This window comes from Chironomus tepperi, unplaced genomic scaffold (assembly GCF_022539635.2).
Source record: "Chironomus tepperi strain 1889 unplaced genomic scaffold, CSIRO-AGI_Ctep_v1 contig_284, whole genome shotgun sequence".
Classification (NCBI taxonomy): Eukaryota; Metazoa; Arthropoda; class Insecta; order Diptera; family Chironomidae; genus Chironomus; species Chironomus tepperi.
In genome coordinates, this window is record NW_027226406.1 from 165,159 (window position 1) to 183,437 (window position 18,279).

General features: G+C 32.2%; 1 protein-coding gene across 6 annotated transcripts in view; it reads right to left on the reverse strand.

Moving 5' to 3' along the window:
- Window positions 1-18,279, reverse strand: part of LOC139091997 (rac guanine nucleotide exchange factor JJ) — a 32,864-nt gene that overhangs the window by 2,496 nt on the left and 12,089 nt on the right. For 2 of the 6 annotated variants that reach the window (XM_070642269.1, XM_070642275.1), the window contains exons 2-7: window positions 11,885-12,150; window positions 11,554-11,715; window positions 11,243-11,328; window positions 11,028-11,084; window positions 8,682-8,784; window positions 1,005-1,427 (exon numbers count right to left, since the gene is read on the reverse strand). In XM_070642269.1, the coding sequence (XP_070498370.1) occupies window positions 1,005-1,427; window positions 8,682-8,784; window positions 11,028-11,084; window positions 11,243-11,328; window positions 11,554-11,715; window positions 11,885-12,150 (1,097 nt within the window). The remainder of the gene's footprint in view (window positions 1-1,004; window positions 1,428-8,681; window positions 8,785-11,027; window positions 11,085-11,242; window positions 11,329-11,553; window positions 11,716-11,884; window positions 12,151-18,279) is intronic. The other 4 variants (XM_070642272.1, XM_070642271.1, XM_070642274.1 and 1 more) reach the window with 4 other exon arrangements.

Sequence of the window (18,279 nt, forward strand, 5' to 3'; positions counted from 1 at the left end):
CACAGCAAATATTTAAAATCACTTTTCTGTCCATTAACCCATTTCAGAGAGTCTAATACAGTGTTGTCCAAACTATTTTGTGGTATGGGACACTTTGATGGGTAAGTCATGACAGGAACCACGGCATGCAGTTCTCAAATTTGGATTAACAAGAGTTTGCCGTGGCAGACAGTCTAGACAACACTGAACTTAATCTAATATTGTCCATACTGTTTGTGTCACGGCACATGTTGGTGATAAGTCACGACTAATACCGCATACGGCATGTGATTCAATATTAGGTCCACACTAGTATGCCGTGGTAAACAGTTTGGACAACACTGAACTTAATCTAGTGCTGTCCAAACTTTTTGTGCCCCGGCATACGTTGGTGTATAGTCTCAACTGATATCGCACACGGTATGTAAAATTTATCTTATATCATTATTTTTTCATATTATTATTTTTTTTTGTTCTTCATTCACATCAATTTTGAGCAATATTGGGTTTAAATCTATTTGCCATGACATACAGTTTGGATAACACTGATCTATTCTAATCTACAAACTAGCTAGTATGATAGGGGACCGTTCACATAAAAAGTAACGCTCTTAGAAGGGAGTAGGAGTTACAGATCTACAGCTTCCTTCATTTGAACGTAATGCACTAACAGACAATGAGCGTACCCACTGGAATGAGCGTTTCTTATAAGGATACTCAATCAATATACTTAAACATGCTCAATTTCGTGAGTATACTCAAAGATCATGCTCCTTGTCTGCTTGCGATAAGTGAACGACCCCTAAAGGCAGCCATGTGTGAAATTGATCATTTAAAACTCCAAAACATCTAAGTTCCGGTAAAAAATCTAAATTGATGCCATTAATTATGACCTAAAATTCCAACTACTATAACAAGCTTCACACATGTCCCCAAAACTATCATCTAAAAGCTATATCTATATAAAGCAATAAAAAGCAAAACACGATAGCAAAAAAAAATATAAAGGAACATAAAAAATTTACCTGGCTTTATCCTTATTATCTAATTCATTATTGCTATTATTCTTATTATTATTATTCGATGCTGAATTTCCGCCACTATCTACCCCAATTGTGTTCGACGAAACAGTTTGTGTATTTGAGGAAGAAGAGGAGGAAGAGGAAGAAGAAGAAGGAGGTGGTGCTGGCTTTCCTTGATAAAATTCTGGCGGTATCAATGGTGTTGTGTGTGGTGAATATTGATGATGCGATTGAGATGATGACGGTTTATTATAAATACTATTTGGACCAAGTGGTCTATGTGCTGGTTCATAGAAATTTGATTGTGGATATTGATTTGGTGGTGGCCTGTAATTGGGTGGTGTTTGAGGATCGAAAGGAGGACGATTCTCGATTTCGTTTGCAAAGTAATAGCCTCTACCCGAATTATCGAAACCAGCTGTTCCTCTATGTATGCATAATTTAAGTTTTATTGCATGTTGTGTGCAAAAATATTTTTTTATGTGATGTGGATATGGAAAAAAGTAATATTGTGTGTATGGATGGTAGAGACACATAAATTAAGGACACATATTTGATATTCATAGAACAAGCCGAATTTGCCATAGAAAAAGAAAATAGAAAAAAAAAATAGAAACAACATAAATTAGTTACTCATGAATTTTTAGTGACATGATAAATTAATCTTACAGACAGCAGCAGTCATACATAAATATTTATTGCATAAATAAAGAATTAGATTCAAATTTTTCATTCTTATTCTCATTCTGACATACAGCAGCAGAGGCAAAAAGTTATCAAACGTTGATGATCAAATCTGAATTGGATGTCTAGGAATGGATATTTGTAGATCTTAGAGAGATGATGGGAGATGATATATTAATGCTCAATCTGTTAAACCTTTGAAAATTCAGCATTAATCAAGAGTGTTGCAGAATAAAATATAAATTGAGCTGGCACTGTAATGGCTGATTCTGGCATATTTTCCATCAAAAATTCACAGCCACTTCAGTGTGTCGCTCTGGACACTAGCTTTATGTTACTCTATATGAATTAAGACTATTAAATCAATTATAAGTAGAATTTCCAGGTAGGTGTCTTTAAAAAGCTGCATCATGAGAGCTTTTGACTTTGTGTAATAATCTGAGCTTGTTAAGGCACATTTAAAAGTGTCTACATATAGCTAGATGTGGCAATACAACTATTTTGCTTATAATAAGCCACAAAAAGACAAAATCAATTCCTGAATAGCACAAATCGGCGCCAGGCCAGACCAATGACTTTGGCATTTTGTAGGATTTAAACCGAATTTGGCAACAAATCAGAGTCATGTCAGCCTGGTGCCAAATTTTTGATTAAATAACCGACTTATGCTATTTCAGGTTATAGTTCTAGAAACAATGACTATATACAGGCTTGCTTATACCTACAGTTTGAAGTAAACTCGAAATTAAATAGTTTAGTTGAAACTATGGATTAATTTTCGAGTTGTATGGAGCTTCGTTGACTTTTCCATACGAAATTGAAGTTGACTTTGGGTTCTGCTTGAATCTAACTTTTAAGAGTCAGTCGATGGTAATTTTGCATATTTCAAGGCTTCATGAGAAGTTTTGAATAAAAATGCTCAACAAATTAGAGAGAACTGTTCCTCTAATTATTAACGGCCAAACTAAGTGTGTGGAACTGATCAAAATGATCAAAAAGTCATCAAAAATTGAAAGTATCAAAATGCGATTGACTAGATCCTCTCCCTTGTGTCAAACTTTAAAAATTTTAAAATTCCAAAATCTTCAATCCAGAAGCAAGCATTCCTGCAAAAAATCATATCCACATGTTGCAACAAGAGCGTTAAAGTATTTTTCCAAACACAAAATCTACATACAGCAACAGCAAAAAAAGCTTCAGGATTAAAATTGAATTAGACGAAGAAGCCCAAAAGCATATACGATGGATAAAAATCATGCCTTTCCTCATCGTCATGATATTAAATATTTAATTTTTTTTTTTTGCTCTCTTACGCACAGAGTGAGTCTCCAGAACATCATCGTCATAGCTATAAGCCTTATGTATGCTATAATAATGAAAATTCCTTCATTCTCATATTTCAATTGCACACGGCCATAAAAAAGCTTTTAAAATGAATTTTGTATGTCGAGAGCTATTAAACATGCGAGCCATACATGCTGTTTCGTGTGAGTGTGCGATCAAATTAATCTTGTGTCTCATTCTGTTGCTGCTTACTCTCATTTTTTTAAGTAGAATTTATTTCAATACATTTAAATTGTTTAAAATGCAAATACGACCCACATCTATACATAATATGAATGTGAACGAGATATTGATAGCCGAAAAAATTCCAGTTCCAGTCAGCCAGCCATACGGTATGAAATAATTTTAATTGAATTATTTATAAAATAATTTGTGGTTGGACAAAAAGGCGCTTAACATATTGCATATGCTGGAACACTTTACTTTAGACATAATGATTTTCACTTCGAGTAGCAAGCATGAATATCATATCATAACATACACTGTATCTCTCCATTTCACTTCTCCTTAACATCAACATGAATATTGCCGATGCTTGTGAAATTATGTGACAATATTATGTTATGCATATGATTCGCTTTTGCTAAATAAATTTTTAATATTTCAACCACCTTTCGCTCGTTCAGTCTAATTTTCTGTACATTATCATTTTTGATACTACTGTGCTGAACATGGGGTGGAATGTAGTCAGAAATTGAAATTTTTTCAGGAATTTCGATTTAGGTTTCTTCTAATGTTGCAGCATTTTGAAACAAAATTCATGTCGAAATGGTTTTTTGATCCTAAAAGCTACCCTTACCTGGCCATGTCTTGGGTACTTATTAAGGATGATCCAGTTAAATATAAATTAGATAGGCTTGATTAAATCTTGCAACCGATCAGTAGAAATCACTCAAATGCAGAACAAGCTAAGAACAACGCTCAAAAGCATGGTAATCTGTTCTTGATTCTGCAGGAGCATGTTTAAAGTTGGCAAGTGTTCGAGAGTATGCTCTAATCCTGTTAGAATAATGCAACTATTATTGGAGGAAAGGGTTATACAGGGAAGTAAAAGCTTTAGATAAGTTCTCAAATAGCACTAAGCACAGAATAATGTTTAAATGCATCTAAGATACATAACACAAAGGACTATTCGAAGTAGATTAGGTAATAATAGATAAATTGCTTTGGAAAGGTGCCCAGCTGTATCATAGGAGCATTTGCCTAAATCTACCTGATCTACGACATCACCTGAACTTACATGGGCATCATTAGTCATCCCTAGCATTCAAAAAACATGATTTCAAGCTGACAACACACTCGCGAGCATGTTTAACTAGTATATTTCATTAAATCAAGCTTTCGAAATAATGATCATTGTCTGTTAGTTCACACGCAAAAATACAGCAATTGCTTGTGTCTAGGCACTGTCTAGTAAGACATCATTGTGTTTAGACATGTCTAGCAATATTTTCTGTAGTCAGCCTTGATCTCTTCAAAGGTTTCAATTGCTTTCTTGGTTTTTGAGTGTTTTTGAATAGGTTGAGATAAAACACATGATATTCATATTGACAGCTGTGGGTAGACAACGACAATGCTTCTAATAGGCAATTCTTAGCTTTAAGATTGTCGTGAATTAAAGTTCTACCCTGAGTTTTACTACAATTCTAAGCAGAGTTGTCACCTATCGATTTGCTATAAAAGGCAAAAATCTATCACAGGCATTGCCTTTGCATAAGCAACAAGTTTTGTCTTGGCAATGCCTAGACAAAGTCAAAAGCTACCATGATACAGCTAGGCACCTACCCACAGGCACCTATCTGACAACTCTGCTTCTAAGCATGGAAGTCCAACAATCCACAAATCAATTTATTCTTTCATAATTTCCTTCATTATTCGTAGCAATATTGACGATGCACAGACAGGTAGAAAAGTTTTATTTCATGTTATATTTTTTATCAGCGGAAGTATAAATAATTAATAATTTATACAGAGCACTAAAAACATAATTAAACTTTTTTTCTCTTCTAGCTATGCATTTCATCCGCAAAATAAAAAAGCTATCACGATGCATATTTTATCATCAATAAAAAAATCAATGTACATAACTTGTGGGGTGTTAGAGATAATTTTATGAACTTTACTTCCTGCATTATATTACTGTATATGTGCTGAGTCAAAATAGATTCTATACATGTTCATGTGTTGATAGTGTCTAGATGATTACATGAAAAATAATGTCAATAGGTCTTTGACACTCATTGCATGACACTTTACATCTTTACTGATTGCATGTCTATGCAATTTTAAGTGATGTTACTGATACACCATCATTATAAATCGTTGTTGACTATGTATGAACATATAGGATGAAAAATTATGTCAATAACGTGTAATAGAATTTCTTTTCAATTTTCACTAACAACTAGTCATACCCATTGAATGGAGGGAAGTACTCTATGGTAAGATATGTATATGAATAAAAAATGAAGTTAGGGATAACGTGGCTGGAAAGGAATATGAGGAAAGTGAAGAGGAATTTTTACGCAACGATGGACATTTTCATTCCGCTAGACTTGAAAAATTTGTTATAGATACATAGTAATTTATTGGAAAGAATGTGAGAAACAAGGAATGAAATAATAATTGGGTTATTGATGGAGATTGTGAGAAGTTTTTTACTGCTTGTTGGTATGCAGGGTTGTCGATTTGATATTTAAGGTCAGTGATGGCTTAAATCTGAAGAGGAACATAGATAACAGTTGATCTGTAAGGCCAGCAAAGTCAGCAATGAATTGATACAGGCATGGTTTCTTCTGGGTTTCACGGACTTAGGCCAATTCTTCCCAGAGTCGATCTCATGATTGTCAAAATCGGGGCTTCAAAGAATTCAATTTTATTCTCGATTCTAGTTCCGGTTTCAGTTCCGGTCCAAGATACGGTTTTAGACTCGGTCCCAGTTTTGGCTTCAGTCGCGGTCCCAGCTGCAGTCCCGACCCAGTTCTCAAAAATTCATCAAAATCAAGCGAGGAAAGTAAATCATATCCAAATTTCTGTAAATTTGGTCCTTTCCATAGTTTTCACGACACAGCTGAAGATTTTGCGACATAAAAGTGTGTCTAGGAGCCACCATTAAGAAGCACTTCCTTAATATCTCTATCCTCCACCCTGATTAAACTAATTATAAGGAATGGTTATGCAAGTGTCAATTCTAAGCTTGTTATTAATTTTTTTTCTTGTGTTCACCATGCATGAACAATCAAATTATAGCACATGATACGAGATATATTAGTTGCAGATTGTGATAGGATGTAAATTTAAAGCTTGCATTTTAAAGAGATTTTCTTAAAGAAAATTTGCGGTAGGTAAAAATTTAAAATAGATTTAATTGAAAACTCTGAGATTGACATGTATTTGTCTAATTTAATGAAATTTTGTTTCAATATTGATAATATCATCAACATGGATTACTATTTTGATTAAACTTTTTCTCAGAGTTGACTTGAATTTTGTATGAAGTCGAGTCGATTCTAATTGACTTTTCTATGCGAAATCTGGATCCTACATATAACAATCTGATTACTAGACGTTACCGTGTCTAGTCCGCCGTATTAAACGTAAAACAAGAAATGGCACCATATCTGCTGATTAAACGGCTGTAAATGAGGTTCGAGTTTACCAGTCATCACTAAATGTAATACAACATTTAACAATGTCATAGGGAGCCATGGAGACATGCTGATGACAAAGACAGCATTGCATTTGGTATTAGAAATTGGCAATTGAAAGCCAGTGATAGGGTCAGTTTCAAGCGGCATCAGAATGACCAGCGAAGTAAGTAAATAACTAATATAGTAAATTGGACGAAAAATCGGATTCACCGAAGAAATTGAAGATTTATGAGTTAAAATCAGAATCATAAAGAATCCACTCTATGACAAATTCTAATTAAAATTTCTGACTACACCCCTGACGTCCATCACAATGAACACCACAATATTCCATCAAAAATCTATCAAAGTTGACAAAAAAATTGCCATCAAACTAATACAATTGACCGTCAACAACACCAAATAAACCATCATCTATTTCAAAAAAACCCAATTTTCATTCACAAAATCCCACACATAAAAGGCAGCTCTAAATTTAGATTTTAATAAACTGATATCAGTTACGTACGTCTAAAATATAATGACACACATGAATGAACAAATTGCTTGGCATGCAAAAAAATAAAATTTAATTTTCATTTATATCCAATGGCTATATACAAATATTTATTTATGTGTAAATATGTAAGCAAGCTGTACACTTGTGCCATTATTGGAAAAATATTTGTAAAGGGATGAATGAAGCTTGACTCATAATCCGAATAGCATGAAAGTAATAAAGTAAAATATTTTGTAGATAGCAAATTTATGAGATGTTAATTTTCACAAATGTGTATTTATTTTTGGCACTTTTATTGAATTTAGGTTGGAATTAGATTTTATTTGGAGGTGTTTTGGATGATATTTATTGGATGTTGAGGGGGTTTACTGAATTTTTTTGAGAATTTCGAAGCGTAAAATACCAAATTTGATTATATTTAATATGGAGGCGGTAAATGGTTCCAATTGAAAGCTACGTAGGGTTTGGGGTCTCATAAGGGCCCATATAAGTTTAATACACCTACTTGATGTCACCATGAGATTACCAAAAGAGATTGGGCTCTAACAAGAGTCCTTATGTGTTCCATACACTAATTTTATGAAACTAGAAGATATCCAGGAGAGTTTGGGGTCTCATAAAAGATCGTATGGATTTCATACACCTACTTTATGTCACCAAGAGATGACTAAGAGAGTTCAGGGTCTAATATTTGTCCATATGAATATCATACACTTACTTTATGTCTCCAGGAGATGATTAGGAGAGTTTGGGGTTCATTAAAAGTTCGTATGGCTTTTATACACCTACTTTTTGTCACCTAGCAGAGTTCGGGGTCTAATATGAGTCCATATGGATTACAAAGACCTACCATGTATATACTAGGAGATATTTTAACGATTTAAGTTCAACAAATCTAAAAATCTGCAAAATTGAGTTCCAATCTTCAACAATTTAACTCAATTCCTCTCATAACCTCAATTATCCAAACCATTGACCCCCCAATAAAATTCCAAATTTCCCATATTTTCCTTCCTGATCATCCAATTTAAATGTTAATCACGTTTTAATTTTACAGCAATAAACATTTTCGATTCGAATTCTCCAGATCATCATCATCATCATGCATCCCATTCTCACAGCAGTCATCCAATACATTTGTTTTATTAAATTTATATCATTTTGTCTCTGTAACAATGCACGAACAGAAGAGCTCATCAAAAATTATGTGCGGTGTATTGGGTATTCATCCATTGCAATTAAAAATATTTTTTAAAACGTATATCCCCATCAATGATTGATAGTCACATATAAAAGAATAAGAAGATATTGCAAATGAAATGGACATTGAGAGGATGGCCAATATTAAACATGTATTTCACAAGTAAATTGTATTTTAATAAGCTTAACTGCTCATTGATTCGGAAAAATATACTTCTGGTGTATGTGTGTGCATCAGCTCTCGCAATATATCGATAATTGACGAATTTTTCGAAGTAATTAAAAAAGTTTTATGCTATTTACCTGTAGGTTTCATCATAAGGACGGAAATTGCGGTTGTCATAATAGCCACGGTATGGTCTGTCATACGATCTATCATAATATTGATCATATCCATAACTGCGTTCTATAAATCATGATGAAATAGAGAGGAAATTATAAATTAGCAGTTTGACTCTAAAATTACGCAAAAAATCGAGTGCAAATAGATTAAAAGTAGCTATCTACGTGAGGAAATGAGATATGATGTGCTGATACTAAATATAGAACAAAATTATTAATGATTTCAAGCTATAGCTATAATCTTGATTGAAACAAAAGCATGATAAAGCGATTTGTGCTACATGATACAGCCTCTAGCTAATTATAAAAACTTAATTTAAACTTAATAGGAAAGAATGAAAATTTCTTCAGGGATTACTCGATAATAATTAACATATGAAATGAATTATGAAGAGGAAATGAGGAAAGAAAAGAGGAAAGAAAAAGAAGCATGCAGTAAAAGTTAAAACAATCCGTAGTTTGAGGATTTTGCAACTCTTATTTTTCACTTGGAGCAATTAAGAGATAAATTTATTGCTGTTTTTTTAAAAAAGTGTTTAAAGTTTTGTAATTTATTGAATTGTTGGTAATTACTGAATCTCAGTAATCTTGGTTTGTAGCTAATTGCCATTTATGATTGAAGATAATTTTGATTAATTGTAAGTTTGAGAAAGTAAATCTATAAATTTTGTAGATAAATAAGTTATTCGTAGAGTAGTGACATGACTTGGCATTCAAATTTATTAACAATACGCTTGAACGGACAAGCAGGGTTGTTAAAACAAAGGAAAAATGTGTGGATATGTGTGAATATATGTGAATATTCACACATTTTCCACATATATCCACACATTTTTTCTTTTGACATATTTTCAAAACACACCAGATTATGTTTTTAACAACGGACAAGATTTGAATCTCATGAAGTGACATTTTATGAAGAAATTTCAGGAATATGCAAATAAAGCTCAAAGGAATGACATAATTAAATTAGTAAGTAAGCTTTAGATATATTACAAGACGGAATGAGACAAGATAAAGTGAATAGGGTTTCATGAGATGGAAATGTTATTAAAAGACCAGCAGAAGTTCTATTAAATAAGTTCTTTGAATCAGACATTGTAGATTGTAAAAGAATTCGTGGAAAGTCAAAGAACTGGTTGAATAAAGCTGTCGATAGAGACAGTATTGAACTTAGTATTGAAAATTTGCAGACGGAATCCAGTGAAATTGCTTGCGTTTGGTGTCATCTGAGGGAAGAAATGGATCAAAAATGATATGTATGACCAGCGTGGTAGGTAAGTAAGCTCCAGTAAGTCCATAAAAACAATGGTCTTGTTTAATATTTAAAAACAAAAGACAGTCTGAAATTCTGGGCAAAAATATGAAGCGGTTGGATAACCTCAGCTATACTTTATAAACAGAGTTAAGAAACTGACCCGAGTGGAACAGAATGTTATCATTTGATCGCATGTCTAGTTCCAACACATCGAAGAATTCACGTGAAGTCTCGTTCTCGATTTCGAATGCATGTTTCGAAGACAAACAGCTCAGAAAAGGTGAATAATTGTGGCTCAGGCTGGCAGGAGTCTAGTCCTATATTGGATTCCGTCAAATCTGACTTCAGGTTAGAGTTAATATTGTCTGGGCTGAATAATTCATCTTTTCGACGTCATGTGCAATTCAAATAGACTATTTTGTCAGTCTAGCATTAAATACCCGCAAGCTTTTATCAGTTTGACAATTCTAGTATTTAAATAATAGACCACATATCTTTAATAATCCTTTGAGCTCATGTCAAATTCAGATTATTTCACATTACAGTTATTATCTAATTAGCACCGAAAATTCTCATAATAAATACCAATTAAAATCAAATTAAAATATTAATTAGATATCAAAATTTCATAATACCTGTCAAATATCTCATTACAAACAGATTAATATTCCATACTACTTCATTTACTATTCAACAACACAAAGTGCTGCCTGAAGCTCACAGAATAAGAATCTAATTAGATGCTATCATCATGTAATGTAATGAACAATCTAATGAAAGTAATTAAAGTAGATCAATCTTGTCTTTTCTTATATCAAGTTTCCTTTGAGGCAAGCTACAAATTAAAAGCTAGTCTTTCACATAATTAAAAATTCATTAATGAACCTTTCCTGTGCGAATTTTACAGTTCATGGACTTATCCGCTAAAAATCTAAAACAACTCATTTCATCATAAATAGCAATTTTCAGGCAACAAACCATCCAAGTGTCAATAAACTTCCCGTAATTGCTTCAATAAAAAAAACTTTTTTTTGGTTTTAAACATTTACCACGTTGGAATCGATCTCGCATTGCTTCATAATACGATGGATTTAAATTGTCATAGCCTAAATGGGTATATACACAGGTTACAATTTAAAATAAATATAGACAAGCATGTAAATATAAAGAATTAAGTTGTTAAGCAAAGCGTGGCTGAAAATTTTGTCGCAATTTTGGACATTTTTTTAGAAAAAAAATTTATAAAAATTTAAATTAAATTTACCGTTTCCGCGGTAGGAGTTGTAGTTGTAGGGATCATATTCAGTTTGGCTTGTTCTTCCGTAATATCTATCATCGTATCGGTTGTAGCTGACAGTCAAAAAAATATCGTAATTTAGTAAATTGTACGGTTGATGAGTTCATATGAGTATAAACAGCACAAAAAATAATTGGAACTAAGGACAAGTGGCTGTTAAACTAGATTACTGTATGTTTTACATGAATTGGTCACATTCCATGACACAATTCGATAAAAGACAAGTCAGTCACTTTAACATCATCCAAAATTTCTTATGCCGCCTTGCTCTACCTTACCCGTAATACCTAGAGTCGGGATATCTTGATTCCGGTTGATAATACCAATTACGATCACGATAATTTCCATATGTACTACCATAATATGGATCACGTCCACCATAATATTGTGGATCTTCACGTCCTCTATAGTAGTCTCTATAGTAATAATCATCATAATATCTTTTAATATCCACCAATACCACCATTCATCAAGCACAAAAAATCCATCCGGATACAAAATAAAAAGAATTTTTTTTTCAATAAGTTTAATGTCCGAAATGTAAAATTAAAAAAATTTGATGCTTTTTGTCTGAGATGAATGAGAATTTTAAAACAAACAATTTGCTACCTATCTGCATAATTTCCATATCCAGTTCCATATCCAACACCGCCACCATATCCAGCTCCATATCCACTGCCTGTACCGCAACGTACACATCGTTGACCTCGACTGGAGCCTGGTGGGTCGATTAGTTCCTTATCTGATGCTTTTAATGCAGCTGATCTATAAAGTGTACCGACAATTCCTTGCGATGTTGGAACTTGTGATCGTGTCTCATCATTATTGACTGCTAGTGTCCACACCAATTGAGTTGTCAGCGACAAAAGCAGACCCTGAAAATTAATAAAAAGCATGGAAAATTACGTCATAATTAATTTATGTGATTGTAGCTTGTTCCATAGCGTGCAGCTACGATAAAATAAAAATGCGAATCATTGGGCAACCGCAAGCGTCTAACCATGAGACGAGTAATGGTAATAGAAATGAATAAATGTTTAAAAAAAAAAGAGTCAGCATATGGAAATGAATTTGTTCACACATCAAGTCAAGTACAGCAGTAGAGTCGTGTGACACGCACGACTAGTCAACCAGAATTCCATTTTCCATGATTATTTTTTTTATTAAGCGTCTAGTACTGTGACTATATGTTTATGTATGTATACATATAATCTACACAGCAGGCTTAATGACTCTCATGAATAAATATATAGCAGCAATGCTAATTCGTCATTCTAAATCAGTCTCTCGTTAACAGAAATTTTGCAATCGTTTAAATTTCAATTAAAGTGAAATTTTTTATTTTGTAGAACAAGCATGAATAACCATATGGCTGCTATGTATAGCACTGGGAGCTGTTGATTCAAAAACTATTTTATTTTATATTTAGTATGGATTATTTTTTGTACTATGTGCATTTGAATTTAGGTCAATTTTTTACTATATTTATTGACATGTTGAATTGCAATGCGGAAATTCTTTATTTCGATTTTCATCATATTTATTTTTTTTGATTGACTGATTGAAATGAATGCGAGAATTTGTATAGATTTGAATTTTTCATTCAATCCTCATCGAAATGTGTTAATTGAAGTTATTTTCATATGTATCAGTATGAGTAGGGTGGCCAGAGGATTTTTGCAAAATATTGGGACACTTTTAGAAAAAATCGACTTTGTCGGGACACAGCAGCAAGATTGAAAAGTACAGCAGTGTCCCGGCAAAAATACAGCAGATGGCCGCCCTAAGTATGAGGGAAAAAATGCAAATTTGATTGGAAAGTGATGGAAAATATTAAAATTTGGTATTTGCAGATGAGGGATATGTTGTTAATTAAAGAATGAATATGTTGGGAACAAATGGGATAGTTGCGATATTGTGAACAATTTGATTCTAATTCGATAGAAACGCATTCAAATGTTGCAACAAAGGCAGAATTCTAAGAGCAAAGTGACTTTAAAGTAGCGTTAAATTAGATCCAAGTCACTGAAAATCGACAAAAATAGCCCAATTCAGCAATTTGCAGCACTTAAATTAAATTAACTGTCATCTCAGCGCCAAATCAGCAACACTTGAATGATAAGGGCTGGTCATTTGAAAAGAAGGCTAGATGATACCTCAATACTTAAATTGGCAACTGGTAACTTTCTGGATGGAAAGAGATCTCGAGGTAGACCAAAAAGCTATGTGAGCAACGATGCAAAAGTCCTGGGAATTAGAAACTGGCAGAAGTTATCTAAAGACAGATCCAGCTTTCAACGAATTTTAATTTTAATGATAAGTGATAGAATTCCGAATAATACAAATTGATTAATCGATCAAAAATCTGACTTCAGTTCGGCGTGACTCTGACTTGGCTTCGGATTCAATTTAAAATCGTTGCAATTCCAGAATGAGATATTTTTTGTTTTAGCTTTGCCATGTGTTAGCATACAATAAACTGAAGGGTAAGCTAGAAGCAAAATTGGCACTACGACCGATGATCTATTTTGCCATCCCAAAGCTTCGATAGATTGACTATTAGTTGATTAAATCCTTGATTTGAAATAATAAGACAAGCTGGCAGTAATTGGGTGTTAAGAGTGCGGAGTTGATTAATCACATTTTTGATCATTTCACTATCAATCTGCTCTGCCAAGTCTTGAATTCATGATTGAATGGTCGGTGTAGCAATAAAAAGGAACCGAAGGATTTAAGCATTCTGTTTTCGAGCTACTTCGACTCACACTGTAGTACTAGAATAACATTAATCATCAAGAGGAACCTCACTAAAAACTACAAAACATATATACTCTATATTCCCACAAATTTCTCAAATACTACAAGGAAGTAATCTTCAAACAATACAGTCCAAAGAATTCTTTGAAACGCCACAAATAACCTAATTTATCATTAATGACTACGTCTTAATCTTCTCATCCATAAAAAGGTCAACCTCACACTCATAATTCCATCATTAAAGAGTTAAATCAAGACTAGACATTTGTCTTAAGTGATGAATTGTTCTAATTTTATATTCCGTTAAATTACTACAAAAATTGAAGATATATCTCTCAATTAAGACAAATCAAGATCTTAAGAGCAATTCTTTACATTATAGTAAGTTCACATCAAGACCTTTATGTAACAATACAATGGCAAAAATTAATTTAGCATATTTTTTATAACATTAACTTCGTCATTAGCTAATTTGATTAGTTCCGATTTAACAAGCTATGCAAAATAACTGAGTACTAAAGAATAATTAGACGTAATTTTGTCTCAGATCTTATCTAAATTTAGTTTGTCATAATATCCTTTTAATTGTGACATTATGTCGTTTAAAGGAACATAATTGCGATTATGAGAGTCGCACGGAAGCTTTCCTGAAGGTAAAAAAAGTGTTCGTGAAATGTACAAAAGAATTAATAAATTTCATTCATGAGGGGTTGTTTAGCTTATGACGTTTAATATTGAAGAAGTTTTAAGGTTCGAGTGACAAAAAGGCAGACTTCTGAAGTCCAGTGTGCCTTCATATAGACTGCCTACCAGTCTTTGCGTCGCTTGGGGCAACATGGAATTTTAAATGTTTGCAATTTTAAGTAAGGTAGGCGGTAAAATTTGCATTTTATAAGAGACTTTATTTTCAAAGGAAATTAAGGCTTATTTGGAAGTGATGTTCATTAAATTATAATTTGATAGGATTTTGGTTTCTGGAAATTTTTCAAATAATATTCATGAAAGGCGCTGAAACGTTGCTTCTTATGGAGTCAAGTCGACCTTACTATTCAAAATTCAAATAAACTTTGAACTCTGGTCCTGGTGAATGTCCAAGGAGCATAATATTGCCATTACGACGCTGCCACGTCACACCGTGAACAGCAAGGTGTGAGGGCGCTTTGACAACTACGTTACTACAGATCGACTATATAACTAATCCCATCGTGCTGTTCGGGATAAATTGCAGATTCTCAAGGAGGTATCAAGATTGAAATGTTCCAGAATTGCATTCAAAATTGAGAATCAGTCAAAGTTGAAATATAAAAGATAATGAAGATGATTATGATTAGAATCACAAACTTAAGTATTCTCAATTTTATTGCTAGATTTCGTCCATTTAGGTCAGTATGCTTACTATCTGCTAGGAAGAAAATATCAAAAATAATGGGATATTTGGGTAATTTTCTTGTATCTACGCTTCAAAAGTCTTAATTTTTCATATCCCTAACAGACAAAGATCATGATTTTTGTTACAGTAAAAACACTATGTTACCTATTCTCTTTGTCTGTTAGAGTATGTCCCTGATATGACATACATCATCTTAATTGGACATCACTTGCAAACATCCTTATCCTCAACAAAAAAAGAGAGATTATTATCATAGAAATTTTATCTCATTAAAATTACATTACCATAAACACGCCCTCATATGTATGCTAAGTATAAGCATTAAAAGCAGCTTAGAAATCCCTTTATAATTAAATTAAAGCATTATAGGAAAATCTTTATTTTTTAAATTTTCCATGATTTTCTAGATCAGAAATTCCTAATCAACCTTCATCACTTAAGAGATTGAATGGATGATACAGGAAGTGATGGTTAATTTTGACTGAAAAATTTTCTTCGAAAATAACTAACAAATTAGCCTAAAATCATCCAAGAAGAACTTCATTTCCTTATTCCCGCGTGTAAAACCATAAATTTTAACGTAACAAAGATCCATAGGATATAAAATTAATGATGCTCTCAAAATTAACGAGAAATTTATTTGTTTGAAAAAGGGAAAGTTTGTTCCTCAATCAACAGCACCAAAGAATGATGAAGAAGTTAGCATGCTGTCGCATGGAAAAAGTTTCATTTTTCCTTCTTTTTCTTCATTGATGCCTCTCGCTTCCTTTGTTTACTCATGTTTTATCATGAACTTTAATTAATTTTTTTTTCACCTTTTTTGCCTGTCTTGTGCCGGTTCGAGGAAGGAACAAGAAAAAGAACAAGAAAATTTTATTTTCACGCAATAAGCTCTTACTTCTCGGTATTTATTATTACTTTGGAAAATAATGAAACAGTAATGTTCACAAAAAAGTATCGGAATGAATGAATATAAATGCTGTCAGGAGGGCGGAATTGCTTGGGTAAGGAAACATAAAAGTCTATAAATTTTCAATGCCAGCAGCTTTCACGTTAACAACAACCTCTTACCTATAATTTTTCATTATTTTCTTTTACCCATTATTATGTGTGTATACAGTAGCGTCCAAAAAGATAGAACCACCTATGAAAATTTTAGTATTTTGGCTATAAAATCGTCAAAACTCAACCAATTTTGATGATTCTTTCGGTTTCTGAATCATAATTAAATATGTGATCAAATAATATAGAGTTTTTTGTATGGAAAAACTTAATTATAGTACAATAATTTTTTGAATGATTTTCAAGTGGGTCAAAAAGATAGAACCACTTAAGTCTTAAATAAATTACATTATTTAAGGACTTCACTCAATAAAAATTACAATTGTTATGTATTAACGACATTTTTATTGTTGTATATAAACATTGAAAGTTATGCTAAAGTATGTTTATACAATGTTTTCAGCATAAAAACATTCCATGCTTTTTTTCAATGTTTTACTCGATTTTCTCGGAAGTCTTTAATTTATAAATTTAAGTTTATACATAAATCGATAGCATTTTTAAAGACCTTTCGATGATGTACAAAACATTATCACAACATAAAGCATTAAAAAGATATCAATGAAAATCTTTGCAAAAATCCAATATGGCGGCTCCATATAAATGAAATTTTTTAAAATTCTTTAAAAATAGTCGTAAGTTTTACAGTTTTTGGACATAATTTAGTCAATTAGATACTATTCTTTTATTTTATGCTTAGTTTTGTGAGCCTTAATCCATTTTTCAAGAGTAAATTTATGGTTTAATATTGACATTGCATAAAAACTGTTTCATACAAAAACTCGATCTCAAATTTTTTGGCAAATATCAAGTTTTATACATTAGAAATCATTTTATTTGATGAATAATACATTCTTTAAGCTATTTTAATCAAACTTTGAAGTCCAAAGTGGTTCTTCACCAAAAAATTTGAGATCGAGTTTTTGTATGAAACAGTTTTTATGCAATGTCAATATTAAACCATAAATTTACTCTTGAAAAATGGATCAAGGCTCACAAAACTAAGCATAAAATAAAAGAATAGTATCTAATTGACTAAATTATGTCCAAAAACTGTAAAACTTACGACTATTTTTAAAGAATTTTAAAAAATTTCATTTATATGGAGCCGCCATATTGGATTTTTGCAAAGATTTTCATTGATATCTTTTTAATGCTTTATGTTGTGATAATGTTTTTGTACATCAATCGAAAGGTCTTTAAAAATGCTATCGATTTATGTATAAACTTAAATTTATAAATTAAAGACTTCCAAGAAAATCGAGTAAAACATTGAAAAAAATGCATGGAATGTTTTTATGCTGAAAACATTGCATAAACATACTGTAGCATAAATTTCAATGTTTATATACAACAATAAACATGTCGTTAATACATAACAATTGTAATTTATATTGAGTGAAGTCCTAAAATAATGTAATTTATTTAAGACAAAAGTGGTTCTATCTTTTTGACCCACTTGAAAATCATTCAAAAATTATTGTACTATAATTAAGTTTTTCCATACAAAAAACTCTATATTATTTGATCACATATTTAAAAATGATTCAGAAACCGAAAGAATCATCAAAATTGGTTGAGTTTTGACGATTTTATAGCCAAAATACTAAAATTTTCATAGGTGGTTCTATCTTTTTGGACGCTACTGTATATGTGGTTACTATACAAAAAGGAAACTATGGATCTACAAACAACAAGTCATTTTCGGTGAGATCGCAATTTAAAGACTGTGAAATAGAATTAAGAACGAACATAATTTTGTTTGCGTGTCTTACAACGAGAGTCATTCAATTTA